General features: G+C 44.5%; 1 protein-coding gene and 1 long non-coding RNA gene across 2 annotated transcripts in view; one reads left to right on the forward strand and one right to left on the reverse strand.

Moving 5' to 3' along the window:
- The window catches only part of ZSWIM6 (zinc finger SWIM-type containing 6), a 108,526-nt gene extending 102,594 nt beyond the window's left edge, over positions 1–5,932 (reverse strand). Inside the window, exon 1 of the mRNA XM_071425357.1 lies at positions 5,396–5,932. Within this exon, the coding sequence (XP_071281458.1) occupies positions 5,396–5,909 (514 nt within the window). The 5' untranslated portion in view covers positions 5,910–5,932. The remainder of the gene's footprint in view (positions 1–5,395) is intronic.
- On the forward strand, positions 5,548–11,183 carry LOC139589183 (uncharacterized). The gene is made up of 2 exons (XR_011678963.1): positions 5,548–6,466; positions 8,750–11,183. It is a non-coding gene; the product is annotated as an uncharacterized lncRNA (long non-coding RNA).
- Positions 11,184–14,274: the final 3,091 nt, after the last annotated feature.

Here is a 14,274-nt window from a genome sequence, read left to right on the forward strand (position 1 = left end):
ACACTGACCTAAAACACACAATGAAAAATTTTGTTACATGAACCAAATACAACACTCCTGTATAAAAGATTTCTCTATTTAAAACTTGTGATGAAAACATTGTCCAATTACATTTATCCTACTATTCACAATTACACAGGAAGATAATATGTACAAGTTTTATTTTTGTATCTTGAAATCACCCTAAAATACTTACACTCTCTTGAAATCAAGAATAGATTTTTTAAGAAAGCCTGAATTAAATGCAGGAGCTGATTTACAAAGCTTTTCCATGTTTAGCAATCTGGTCTTGAAAGACAGCTTTTTTTTATTTGCTTCTTTAGCTCTATCTTTTTTTTCAGGGTATTCAAAGAAATTATTCAAGGTCAAGGACACTGTATTAGAGCACAGACACAGAAAACAGCTTGCATATTCACCAATTAATGCACTGCATTCCAAATCCTACAAGGAAAGTAAAATGCATTAGATGTCTCCCTTTCAGGAAGAAACATTTAAAAATTAGCTTACTAGTTTCTGTTCTGGAACTTAGAAATATAAGTAGTTATTTCTTAGAGCAAACTGAAACTGGAATTGATGAAGGCATTTTCACAAGACTCTCTAGGCTTGGAACTAAGTCAAAAAAAAAGGCAAAAAGTCAGACATTATTTGTTTACACCCATACCACAATATTGTATTAACAAATTCTGGATTACTTGTTTTATTCATACATTCCTAACCAAACCCCCTAAGTTGAACACAATTGCTCCTTCAGCATGTCAGCACACAAAACTCTCCTCTTCAAATAGACAGAATTTAACACAACTTTTTCCCCTTGGAAAAAGTTCACAATACATACCAGAACAATTTGGTATCACAGGTCAAAAAGTTAATACTAAACACAGTGCCTTCACTGCCACTAATGACAATCGTAGGTTTGCCACACAACTCGGTATTACTTTCATTAAGTAAATCCTTTTACTAAATACATCTCTCCTACAAGTTTCATCAACAACTACATGTATATTGCACATACCAGCAAGGATCACCATATCTACTAAAAGTCACAGTTCAACTCACAGCACAGTACATTTGTGTCACCTTTGCAAACAAAATACTTGATATGGTTTTATCACAAGAAAAAAAAACAGTGTTTCATGTTATACCACTGGTACTCAAAACAACTGAGTCTCAAAAGAAGAGACATTACTTTTTTTTTACTTGCTCTGCCATTTCAGAAAGTTTTGGGGTTGGGTTTTTTTTTTTTCAGTAAAGATGGCTAGGAAGGATCAAAATTTGTCTCAAATCATTGTCCACAAAAAGGATGTAAAATCTGCTGACTACAATACAGATTCCACCAGAATAACATGCAGCCATCAATTTGGCCTTCTAAAGCCTTCTCTTGCTCCTGGTGAAAAAAAAGGCTTCTCCCGGTTTTGAAAGCAAACCAATCTCCAGTCTTTAACTTAAGAACAAATTAAAGAAATATCAGTGACCTTCAACCACAATTTAAGAAAGGAGAAATTTTACTTTGCTTTTCTCTAAGAAGCATTTTGGTTACATCCCCCAACCAGGTATCCCTGAGGGGCTTCCAAAACATGATCCTGCAACTCCAAGCTAATGATACTCTTCAGCTGAACCTCCTTCCACAGACAAGGCAGCTTTCTATCTTATAATATTAACATCATATTCTAGAGCTGTGGTGAGTGTCAGTCAATGAATTCTTTGTATTTTCCTTCCCTAGGAGTCCCCCTCCCTCCAACTCACTCCCTTGCCATTCATACCTAAAAGCACAACTTAGCACAGTCACAAAGCCTTATGCTACATGGAAAGGGCTCTAACTCCTTTAAGAAAGGCCTGTATGAGCAAGCAGGGTCTATGCAACAAAGACAAACGTACCTCAAATTACCAACAGACAGGGATGCTATAAGAGTACTTGTATGACAAATCAAAAAATTCTCAAGTACTTCTAATGTGGCTGCAGCAGTGAAGCTGAGTTTTACAGCACTACAGCCAAGGCAACCTCTGTCTTTCCCCAAGCAAGAGTCACACCAGCTGAGGCACAGGGGTTTATTTCTTCTCCTAGAATAGCTGCATTAAGGGCTCCCACCAGGTCAGCTGTGCTATTGAGGGATCACACCTCTTCTAGCCTTGACAGCCACAGCTGTGACGACAATACAGTACTGTGTACTAATTCAGGACTAACCTCAGAAACCAAATATACACTTCACCATCTAAAACTGTCTGCTTGCTCCTGGCATTTTCAAAATCTGGCCAAATGAAACAGTCAATTTCTAATTTTCCTTCCAGATTGTTGTATTTACTCACAAAGTGCTTTCTTATTTAGACTTTAATTTTTACTAAAAATACTTGGTTTTAAATAAGTTAAACATAGGCAGGGTAAAAGAGTTGCTTTATGTAGTTGGGAAGGCTTGCTTTAGGAACCTGCACTCTCTGGCTCTTTTGAAATATGCTAAAGAAGAAAACTTTCATGTCCAGTTGAAGAATATCAAAAAGATAAAAATACATCAATAAGTTAGATGCAAATTGAATTCTGAAGCCATCCTCTTTGGAGAAAAGCCTTTCAAAATTAAGTGATGCTAATTATTATGCTAGGACAGCACCAATAAACAACAAAATAGGCTAGCAAACAACCTTACTGCCTGATTACCAAGAAGGTTATTCGTGTGCATCACTAATATCATCTACATTTGTAGATGTGTGTACATTTGTGTATCACTAGATCATCTTCATTTTATTTAGGATTTTCTTTACAACAAGATAACACACAAGAGTCTAAGTTGGTGGGTGTGAAGGAGGATCACATGAAGATTTTTAGCAAACTTTTGATACAAGGTTTGGGAAATCTTCCTGCTTAAGATTATTTACCATGATAAAATAGTCAGTATGTTTATTCACGGCTAGACTGAAAAACTTAAAACGTAAAATTCAGAAGCAAATGGTGCCATTTAACTACCACTGAACCAAAATTTATGCGTCTCTCAAATCAAGTCCCCCATTCCCTATTTATAGTAATACTTCAGGTTACAAGTAAGGGTGTTAGAACTGATATGTAATAAAATGTATTTTGTCCAATAACTGCACTTTTCCATAGTTCAACAATAAACATGTACAGAGTTTCCATTACTCACACTGCAAAGAACATAAGTTCACATTTATATGGTCACTAAACATAGACTTACATAAACTTAATTCTAAGTTTTCATCAATGCTAAATATTCAGCTGTATTATACGGAACCAATTCCATTTTCTGCCCAACGTAACTCACTCTAGAGCGGAACTGCTTTTAACAGCTGCACCTTTCTGCTTCACTAGGAATATCTTGTCAGCAAGACCCCGGTCTTAATGACACAGCTACCTACCCAAATTACACAAGAACTTTCCTACAGCAGGACCTACCCAAGTCCTCCACAACTCCCTCACCAAAGGCTTCTGTCAAAACAACTGACATCTTTCATATCACTAGTTCCCACTAGTATTTTTGCAAGAATTTCAAAGGAGGCTCACATAAGGTTGGGGGGTATACAACAAAGCAAATGTATTTCAGCAGTAGGTACAGTATTTGTTTGAAATGCATTTAAAGGTTCCAGAAAAGGCAGTCAACACTTAAGTCATATTCATGCAAATATTCTTTCTACATACTGACCCTTGCCAACATTACTCAATGCCTTCCCCTTTGAAGACACACAAAAAGTTACTTTTTTTCTTTCACAACTACTCACTGAGGCCTATTCCACTGCTGAAAGCAAAGCAAAGTCCTCGCTGGGTGTCTGCCTCCTAGAGAAGATTGCATTTTTTATTTATTGCCCCTTGGCTTTATTTTCACAGTGAATTCCTGGCTTAAATGCAATCAGCCAAGAAACCCTCCCTACATGCACTCCTGTCATTCCTAATCGCTTGCAAACAGAATCAAGTGCAAGCAAAAGGGGAAAAAATCTTAGCAATGCCAACCAAACTAAAACAGCCCTACTTCTGGTTCTGCCAGTTCTGAGCAACCACAAATGCACCTCAGACCCCTTGGAAAGAAAAAGTCAAAAGATTAAATTTAAAATAAACTTGATTTTAAGAAAATTAAATTAAAAAAAAAAATAAAGTCTCCATAGGCAGAAGAGAGGGGCAGTGAGCCTAGGAGCAGGGTCACATCTTCCCTTCGGAAAAAAAACCTGATAGCACATTTGCAAGGTGCCCGCCAAGTCAAACCCGCAGCAGGCAGCACCGAGGTTTTGGGGGAGTGCGAAGGAGGGAATCCCGGCGCCCCCCACACACACACACAAACACGCACACCGAGCCGCCGCCGTCAACAAAAGGCAAGCAGCAGCCTCTTTTGTCTGTCTTCCCCTTTTAAGGGGAGGAGGAGGGGAAACGACAGAAAACTGAGAGGGGGGAAACAAAAAGAAAAAAAAAAAAAAAGAAAAAAAAAGACGCAAATAAACATGAAAATGAGAACAAAGTGGTCGGGTCGCACAAAGAGCATCCCCACCGGCGGAGGGGACTATCTGCCGGGGGCGGCTCCCCTTCCATTCCTTGAATGAAAGAGGAGCCGCCCCCGGCAGACAACCCCCACAAAAGTGGGGGAATACCCACCTCTGCAGCCCTTTAAACACTGGCAGGGAGGAGTTAACCAAGGGAGCCCGCAGCGGGTGAAGAACAGCGGCAGGCGGCTGGGCTGGGGGTGAGGAAGTGGAGGGGGGTATTGTTCCAGTAGGAGGAAGAGCTTCGTTTTCCCCTCCTTGTCACGAAGCCGTTCATCCTAAAGCAACCCCCCAGCCTTACCACCCCCAGCGGGGCGAATCGCGCCCCCTCCCTCCGGCTCGTCGCCGCTGCCCTAGAAATGCCTTTGTTCGCGGATCCCCCCCGCACTCCCGCTGCCGGGGTCTCGCACCGCTTTTATGTCTTTATTTTGGACGGCGGCGCATCCCGCCCCCCCCTTCCCCCGCCGGCCGCCCTTCTGCTGATTCATTTCCACCGGCGGTCCCCCTCGGGATGGGGGGGGGGCGGCATCTCCTCGCTATTGTGGCTCGAGGAAAAGCGATGACCCGGATTACCGGGGGTGGACGCTGGTAGGAGGGCAGAGCCAAACGGGATTACACAGGCTGGATTACCGGGAGCGGGCACGGCGCCGTGCGGGGCTGCGAGTTAAAGGGACAGGCGGGAGCCGTGTCCGTGTCACGGAGGCAGGGAGCCACTGCGCGTCCCGGGCACGAGGGGGAGGAGACCGGCGGAGGAAGTTGCCCGGCCCATGGTACAGCCGGGGAGCGAAGGGCTCGCACGGGCCGGGCCGCAGGCGGTGAGCTGCAGCGGAGAGAGAGGGACGGCAAGCGGGTGACACGCAGGGGGAGACCCGCGGCCCCGAGCGGCGGCGGCCTGGCCCGGGAGCGGAACCGGCCGGTGACTCACCGACTTGTAGGACGTTATCGACGCAGCCGCCGTCGAGCAGAGCGATGCCCCTGCGGAAGGGCAGCCGGTTCTCATCGGCGGCAGCGGCGGCGGCGGCGTCCATGGCCCCGCCAGGCGCGGCGGCGCCTCCGGGACCGGCGGCGGGATCCTCGGCGCCGGTGTTGAACGAGGAGTACATACAGATCTCCCTCTCGCTGCGGGGGAAGGACCAGTAGACGATCCTGCGCTGCACCGGCTCCGGGATCCGTTCGAACCGCTCCTCCACCCGCTGGAAGGGCCACTTCTCCGCCACCTTGCGAGCCGCAATGTCCAGCAGGGACTCGGGGCTCTGTGTCTTGCCGAGCGGCAGCAGCCCCAGGGCGGCGGCGGCAGCTGCGGAGGAGGGTCCGGCGCAGAGAGCGCCGCCGCCGGACCCGGAGCCGCCCGCCCGCTGCCCCGGCCTGCAGCCCGAGCCATAGCCGGGTCTGCAGCAGAGGCGCTTGGCGGGGTGGGGGAGCTGACCGCGCTCCGCCATGATCGCGCCGCTTCTAAGCCGACAGCGGAAGTGGCTGTACCCTATAAACGGCTCCAGGAAGGCAGCGAGGGCCCGCGAGCCCCCGGGGACACGCCCCCTCTGCCCTTATGTGGCGAAGAGGGCGGAGCCTCATTGCCTCGCCGGCTGCAGGGGGCGGGGCCCCATGCAAATCGGCGTCATAACGTAAATAGAACGGCGGGAGAGAGGGAAGAGCGAAGGGGTGGTGGGCGCTCCCCCGCTCCGCCTTCCCAACCTCTTCTCCCGTTGATGTCACGCGCGCAAGCCCGGGCGCGCCCTCGCGCGCGTGGTGGGAAAGGAGGGCGTGGCCGGCGGCGCCCCCAGCTCTGCCGCCATATAGGGAATGGAATGCGGGGGCGGGGCCACCGCCGCAGCCTGAACCCGGTCACCTCTGCCGGGAAAGCCGGAGGGGCGGGGTGAGCCGCGCCTCGTGGACGGGAAGCACGGTACGCGCCGCCGTGGGAGACCTGCCCTCCTGCTTCAGAGGCGGGCCGCAACAGGCGAAGCCCTTTCCGTCCGCCCCTGGATCAGGAGCCTAGGTACATGCCTATAACAAGCTCTTGAGCTACACGAGTGAGACGCGCTCCAAGATGTGTTGGTATTGAGTTTTGTGGGGAGTTTCATTTTCCTTCTACCAGCGGTAGTATGGTAAAGGTCGTCATCCCGGTGCCAGCTCCCGGTTGGCTCTGCAGATGTCAGGGCTTGGAATTGCTCCGGGAGAGCCGAGACACAGGGCAGGGCGGCACGGACCCGCAATGAGTCACTTGAAGGCGATAGAGGCACCGTGTTTACCCAGGTGGGTCGTTAGACAGAGGAGGGTCAGGGTCTTTTCGGTGATCTTTAAAAACCGCGCCGTTCGGGTCCGTACTGGATAGATGGATGGATGGATGATAGATGGAGGCATCCATATGCTGAGGGTCCCGAGGTGCTGCGTGGCGCCGTGGCTGCCCGCAGAGCGCGGAGCGCTGCTCCCGCCGCTGCTCCTGGAACACCGGCCGCATGGAAGTGCCGCACGGCAGGGATCGAGCGAGCGCAGCGCACAGAGCCCTTCTGCGCAGAGAGGCTGTGGGCTGCGTGTCATCGCAGAGCAACCTCGGGTGACTTCTGTTCCACTAATTAAATTTTAAAATAAGTATTATGTTGGTATTTCGAGACTTTATCTCGGAAATGGGATTACGCTTTGATGCTTCATGGTAGAGCAGTCGCCATTTTTTATTAACCGGATTTAAACCAGTTTTTTTTAATTAATTAAATATTTCGGAACTATAGCTTGTAAGAGGCATTTTTGGGCGGCTCGCAGTTGAAAACACTCGCTTGCCCGGCGAGCAGCCCTTTGCTCGCATGCCGTGCCCGGCAGAAGCCGTAATTGGAGGGGCTTCCCTCCGGCAGGCTGGTTTTCCCAGACTACATTTTCCATGATGCAGCGCAAGCCGCCCCCAGAGGGGAAGCGGTTCTGTCAGGGAATGCGGCGGAGGAATGTCAAGCGTGCCCGGCATAAAATGTAAGAGGTGCAAACAACGTCGCCTTGGCTCGAAACTTTGTCGTCTCCTTTTTGTTTGCGCCACCCCCCCCCCCCACCTCCGACTGGAACAGGAGCTTATTTTGTAGTCAAGCGATTGAAAAGCTTTGCAGAAACTGCATTTTCCCTTAAAAGTGGGTGGGAAATTGAATGAAACTTACCAGATTCGCTGACTGATTTTTAAAGAAAGATTGGCAGAAACCTGAGATAGTTTAGAATTTGCATGTATTGGGGAAGGGGGGGCAGTGTATGCTTTTAAACTTCTAAACAGAAGCAGTACTTGGAAATTTCATGGGTCAAGAATTTTTTTACATCTAGGCATAGACATGTGCTTTTGGTGGGGGGGGAGGGTTAGGGTTGGTTTTTTGCTTTTGTGTATGTTTGTATGTTTGTTTTTCTGGTTTTGTTTTCTTTTTTATTTTTTGTTTTCCTGCTGCCAGCTGCTGATACTAAGAAAATGACGGACGCTCTTTAACCAAATAGCTTAAACTGCAGAATTATTTTCTGCATGGTTAGGTTGGTGGTTTTTTTGGGGTTTTCTTTTTGGGTTTTTTTTGGTTGTTTTTTTTTTGTTTTTTTTTTTTTGTATGTACTATAAGCTTGGGGGTTTTTCCTTTGGGATCATGAAACCTACCTTCTATGTAAGAAATTAGTTTAAACTGATGATTGTGTTTCTGGCTATGGACTTCACAAAATAGTTACTCTTGAGATGCCAGTTTCATAAATTCATAGATAGCTTGCTGGAATATTAACGGTCTTGTTTTTAGATTTAGGCACATTTTATAAATGTTCTGCTGGATTTATAAACTTAACTCCAACAGAATTTTGGAAGTGTTAGGGAGCCTGAGTACTGCAGACCAGAGATGAGCTTGGAGTACTTTCTTTTACTATTAATATGGTAGACAGTAGCAAAAAGAAAAAAAATAACTTCATGATTGCATGTGTGTGAGAGGAGAGAAAAATTATTTTTAACTCCATCACTTATTCATGAGTAATGATTGTTCACATGTCAAAGCAATTTTTCTTCTCTGTTCTACCACTATTTCTGCTTTAAATAAGCATCTAGCAAGTCAGTAAAGATACTCTTCCAAATTGGGCAATGGCTGTTCTTTACCAGGTCTTAGCCACCTGCTGCAATAAATATAACACTCATGCCACTGGAAGAATTCTTCACGTCATAGTTGAGAAACTTTACAATAAAAACCAAAAAGAGTGAGAAGAGTGACAATGGACAACAAATCATCCACAATAAGTTAACCTGTGTGTCAGTTACCTCAACTTAGTCTTTTTTCTTTCTTTACAGATCTGGGCAGAAATTTTTAAATTCACTAAAGAAATCCCAGAAAACAAGCAGGTGGAAGAGCTCATGGATCCACCTCTTTCATCTGTCTCCCCTCATCAAGAGTATCTACTTCCTGTTGAGTCTGTGTATATTAACAGATACACAGAATGCTGGTGAATCTTTTTAGTTTCTGGGCTAGGGAGCGGCAAAGGAAGCAAGAGGCATCTTTGCTCTTGTCATGCCACCACAGGCACCAAATATGCTCTGCTTTAGGCTCCAGCTGCACCAGCGTAGCACTTGAACAACTTGCAAATTTTCATCTGAGGCTGAACTTTTGTCCTGCCAGATTTGCCCCAAGTTTCCTCCACTTTCTGAAACCAAGTGGGAAGATGTGTTAACTCCAGAGAAGAAATTAGGAAGTGTTAAAGCCATATCTAAGCTATTTTAATTGCTAGTTAGTTTTTCTTTCAGTGGATGTTCTCGAGGGAGGACCTTACTGAGCTGAGCATTTCTTGCCTCTGTTTCCATCTCACCGTTTTGGGAAATTTCTATTCCCGAGCTACACAGAGAGGAAGGAATGGCTGCAGAACAGCAAGCTTAACTTGGCTAACTTCCTGCATGTAATAAAAGGCTATTCTGTGAGCTGCTTGGAAAAGCACCCTTGGCCACCACGCAGTGAAATTCCTTCCTAATAATCTTTTCAGAGCATTAGGCCAGTTGCAGTCAGTTTTGCTCATTATAGTAAAGTATAAAAGGCTTGAGCATTCCACCAGTTGTGCTAATCTAAAAGGAAGGTCACATACAGCTGCACAGTTGTCTTTGTGTGAAACACACCAAGGTCTAAATGTAGAAAAATGATGGCAGGCGACATAATGCTAGCCAACATAAGTCAACCCAGTGGTTAAATCTTATCAGGAAAGATGAGACTTGGCATTCCTGCAATTGAAGCTGAACAAGGGTCTGGATTCATGTGCTGCATAAAATATTTCTAAGCTCTCAAGAGAGTAGGGGGTCAAAGACAGAGAAGGAGACTTGGGAATGGAGGCTGGAGGGTTTTTGGAGCTAAAGCTATAAGGGAAAAAAAGCAAGAAAATTGAGGAGACAGGACTAAAATAATCAAAACAAGAAAGAATGATAGGTCTACTGAAACAACTGGATTTACAATGCTGAACCAAATCTTTTTAAACCTGTTTCTGTGTACCTTTTTAGATAACAAGGGGTTTCATTTCTTGGAAGAAGGCTATAGGTTTTAGAGATAACAAATGTATTCTAACATCGTGTGAAAGCTTGAAAAACACTGTTGTATGTAAAGGTGGTGAATATCACTGTACTTTGCAATGTAGTGAAACTGGGAATTCAAATGCAGGAAAAGCAGACAGAAGTGATGAGTGTTGATGAAATTACCATCTTAAAATTGGTTGGTGAAGAAAATAGTGTAGCTGGTCACTGTCTTCAGTTTTACAATGTTTTCATAAAACAGTTTCTTTCATTATGTTCAGAGGCTATTTTTAATTTAAAGCCTAAAAAAAGAACTTTTGCCTTTTGCTAGCCTTTTAAATCAAATACTCTAGGATAAATATTGCCAGCTCTTTAGAGTTTCTCTGCTGAAGTGGAAATAAACTGGCGGCACCAAATGAGCCCTTTCAAAGTGCAGCTTTTTATTTTGATTAAATTCCTTGTTGATTCTAAAACTGGACTCAGAGACTAGAATGTAAAAGCATTTAGGAAAAATTACTTAAAATACTAAGCATACTTTGCCAGTTTTCTAGAACAGTTAAAAGAAACAAACGTCTACAACTGGGCTAAATCCTCTTGACATTAATTTCTGTGTCCTCTGCCTTTCTGTGGCTCAATACTTAATGTATGAAGTCATTCTCAGATGGACTGAAGGGGAAGGCATTATTTGTACCACAGTCCCAGAGCTGTGTGAATTAATGCTGCTCTGTATTTCCTTAAGGTCTGAGCACATTCAGTTTACATTTATTGAGAATAGATCCTGGGAATGAATTATTTCTTCCGTATAAGGAGCTTTGTGTTGAGATATCTGTTGGGGCAGTTTAGCTCGCTACTAAGTCACTAGGGATAAAAACATCACTGTTACAAGTAAAATGATAATATGCAAGAAGCTTCTTAAAATTAAATGCGTTGCAGTCATTTAGATGGTTCAGAATATTGAGGTCTTGGAAGACTAGAGGAATAAGAGTGTTTCACCTGTCTTCAGATTTAGCATTTGCATTAAGCCAAAAGGAGAAACTTTTTGTCTCAGAGGGAACTCTAGATTTAGTGTCTCGCTGGGTTTGTTGTGACCTTATTTAGATCTGAGTTGCAAAATTTATGAATACTTAAAGTAAAAGCAGTATATTACCCTCACAAGTCTTTGTAAATGTTATTTTAAAAGTATTATCTTTTCCTAATATCAAAATAAAAAAAAAATATTAAAATATTGGATATTAAACATCTTTCTTCGTTTATCCTCTCTTTTTAGTGCAAATACACGCACTTAATTGTGACTAAGTGATTTTAAAAAAAATTTCCTTAAAACTTCATGTTCTTCTGGTCAGACACTCTCCACCAAAAACAGCATAGGCTGGTCTAGGAGTTATCAGGTATGAAATGCTATTGTTTGGTTTACCAGCACGTGTAGGAATACAAATATACAGAAAGTGAAGTGAGCTGGTGGTTTAAAAGGGAACATTAAGGCACTGCCTTCTTGTGGATAAGCATCCTACATTAACAACTCCTCTTTTTATCTTCTTGGGCTTTCTCCCTTTTAACTGCACTTCAGACTTCCTTGCGTTGGACCAAGGAACTACTTTGCAGTGTCAGGTCCAGTAATTCTTGGTAAGAAACTCTGTGTGAAGGACATAAAAACCTCAATCTGATATTGTCTTGAAGTAAAAGACATTGCTTACCTAAATTTTAAGCTACACCAAAGAAAGAGAAAGTACATAAACTAAAATTTTCAGAATAGCTATTCCACATGCTAAGTGCTGATAGAACGATTTTTTAAATGGCTTTAAATTAAAAAAAGAACAACCCCAAACAAGTCAAAACCCTTCCTTCTCCCATTTCAAGGATCACAGAAACATTTAGTTTGGAAAAGACTTCCAAGGTCATCAAGTCCACCCTTTTGAATGATCACCACCTTGTCAACTAGACCATAGCATGAAGTGCCAGATCCAGTCATTTCTTGAACACTTCCATTGATGTTGACTCCACCACTTTCCTGAGCAGTCCATCCCAATATTTGAGAGCCGTTTAGTGGTGAAATTCTTTCTAATGTCCAACCTAAACCTCCTCTGGTGCAGCTTCAGACTCTGTGCTCTTGTCCTGTCACTAGTTGACTCCACCTGGCTACAATTTCCTTTCAGGCAGCTGTAAGGAGTGATAAGGCCACCCCTGAGCCTCCTTTTCTCCAGGATAAACACCCCCAGCTCCCTCAACCACTCAGGACTTGTGCTCCAGATTCTTCCTCATCTCTGTTGCCGTTCTCCGGACATGCTCCAGCACCACAATGTTCTTCCTTAATTGTGAGGTCCAGAACAGGATTTGAGATGCAGCCCCACCAGTGCTGAGTGCCAGAGCTGACAATCCCTGCCCTGGCCCTGCTGGCCACAGCATTGCTGATCCAGGCCAGGATGCCATTGGCCTTCTTGGCCACCTGGGCACAGCCTGGCTCATGTTCAGCTGCTGTCACCAGCACCCCCAGGTCCTTTCCAGCCACTCTGCCCCAGCCTGTGGAGCTGCCTGGGGTTGTTGTGACCCAAGGGCAGGATCCAGCACTGGGCCTTGTTGAACCTCACACCATTGGCCTCAGCCATGATCCAGCCTGCCCAGATCCCTCTGCAGAGCCTTCCTGCCCCCCAGCAGATCAGTACTTACACACAATTTGTTATACATGAATTAACTGAGAATGCGCTCAACCCCCTCCTCCAGATAACCAAAAAAAAGATATTAAAAAGAACTGGCCCTATTACTGGCACCATTCCCCACCACTCTCTGGGCCTGGCCAATCCAGCAAAGGGTGTACCTGTCCACTGCATCGGCTGCCAGCTTTTCCAGGAGAATGCTGTGGGAGACAGAATCAAAGGCTTTACTGAAGTCCAAATAGGCTACATCCCCAGCCTTTCCCACATCCACTAGGCAGGTCACCTGTAGATCAGTTCGGTCAGGTGTGACCTGCCTTCCCTAAACCTATTCTGAGTGGGCCTGAGACCTTGGTTGTTCTGTGTGTGCCATCTGATTGTATCTAAGATGATCTGTTCCATAGTCTTGCTGGGTGCTGAAGTCAGGCTGACACGCTGTAGTTGCCTGGATCTGAGTTCCAGCCCTTCTTGTGGATGGACATCACACTGGCCAACCTTCAGTCATCTCTGACATCTCCAGACTTCCCTGATTAGCCAGGACTGACTAAGAAGTCCAGAGTTCAGATTAATGTGTGATGGCAAGAGAGCTGAACATACAAAGGGACAGCTTAAATATGCCAAAACCTGGAGCTCCTGCCTGTGTGCTATAGAGATGGGGTCCCTTTCAGTAGGATCCATGCTGAGCTGGTGTATCCTTGTCTCCAGCAGCACAGCCAAGGTAGTCCTAGGAAGAGGAAAGTAAAGCTAAGTGCACAGCAATTTCTCCGGGTGCCAATTTTCTGCAAACTTCTCAGCTTTCATTAATTATAACTGAGGATCTGCAGAAAGTATGGAGGCAAAGAAAAGGCTGAGATGGCTAAGCAACACTGTAATGGTTCCTGTTGTAATAACTGTCATTTTTTTAAAAAGCTCAGGTACAATACTTGCTTCCTCTTACTTGTTTCCCTAGTGATTGCATTTAGCAAGCTGGGAAAAATGAGCTGGACTATAATTTTTTTTCTTAATGATCTCTGTGTAAAATTTAAAATTTCATTCCGACTGGTACTTAAATTCTTAGTTTGCAGGTATTTGAACAATATTGCAAACCTGTCTCTAGCTTTGCTGAGACTGAAACACCCAATCAAGATTTACAGACAACTCTTTTCTTGGGTTGTATCAGAGACAAACTTACAAGGTAGTGTTCTAAGTACAAGGGCTTCTGTATAGCTAAGACACCCTTTGAAATTAAGAGACCAAGGTTTTTCTGTCTGACAAAAGAATTTTGTCAGAATTTTTGTCAGCACTGTGCTGCCTTGTCATTTATTTCATCAAAAATGACTGTATGCTCAGTACATGTGCTCAATAGTTAATAAAGACCAAATCAAAGGTATAAGATTTTGAGGGGTTGTTTTCCCAATGTCTTTTTTCCAACCCAGATTGTATCTTATATTTGTAAAACCTGGGCTTTTGTCCCAAAACTTTAGAAAGTATTTGAAATTTTGTAGCCCAAGTGCTAATTAGAGTGGTGTGTGCTTGTTTTACCAATCTATCCCTGCAATACTGAACTGTGGAATCTGTTCAGAGCAGTCAACTTTCAGGGTTAAACACAGTTTACTAACATATATCTTGGGTGACACTGATATACTTTCACTTGTATTTTGTATCCCAGCTGAAAGTATTTTCATTATCTGGTAGCCTCTT

The sequence above is a fragment of the Agelaius tricolor genome, unplaced genomic scaffold, assembly GCF_023055355.1.
Source record: "Agelaius tricolor isolate 1412-34295 unplaced genomic scaffold, bAgeTri1.0.p SCAF_4, whole genome shotgun sequence".
Lineage (NCBI taxonomy): Eukaryota > Metazoa > Chordata > Aves > Passeriformes > Icteridae > Agelaius > Agelaius tricolor.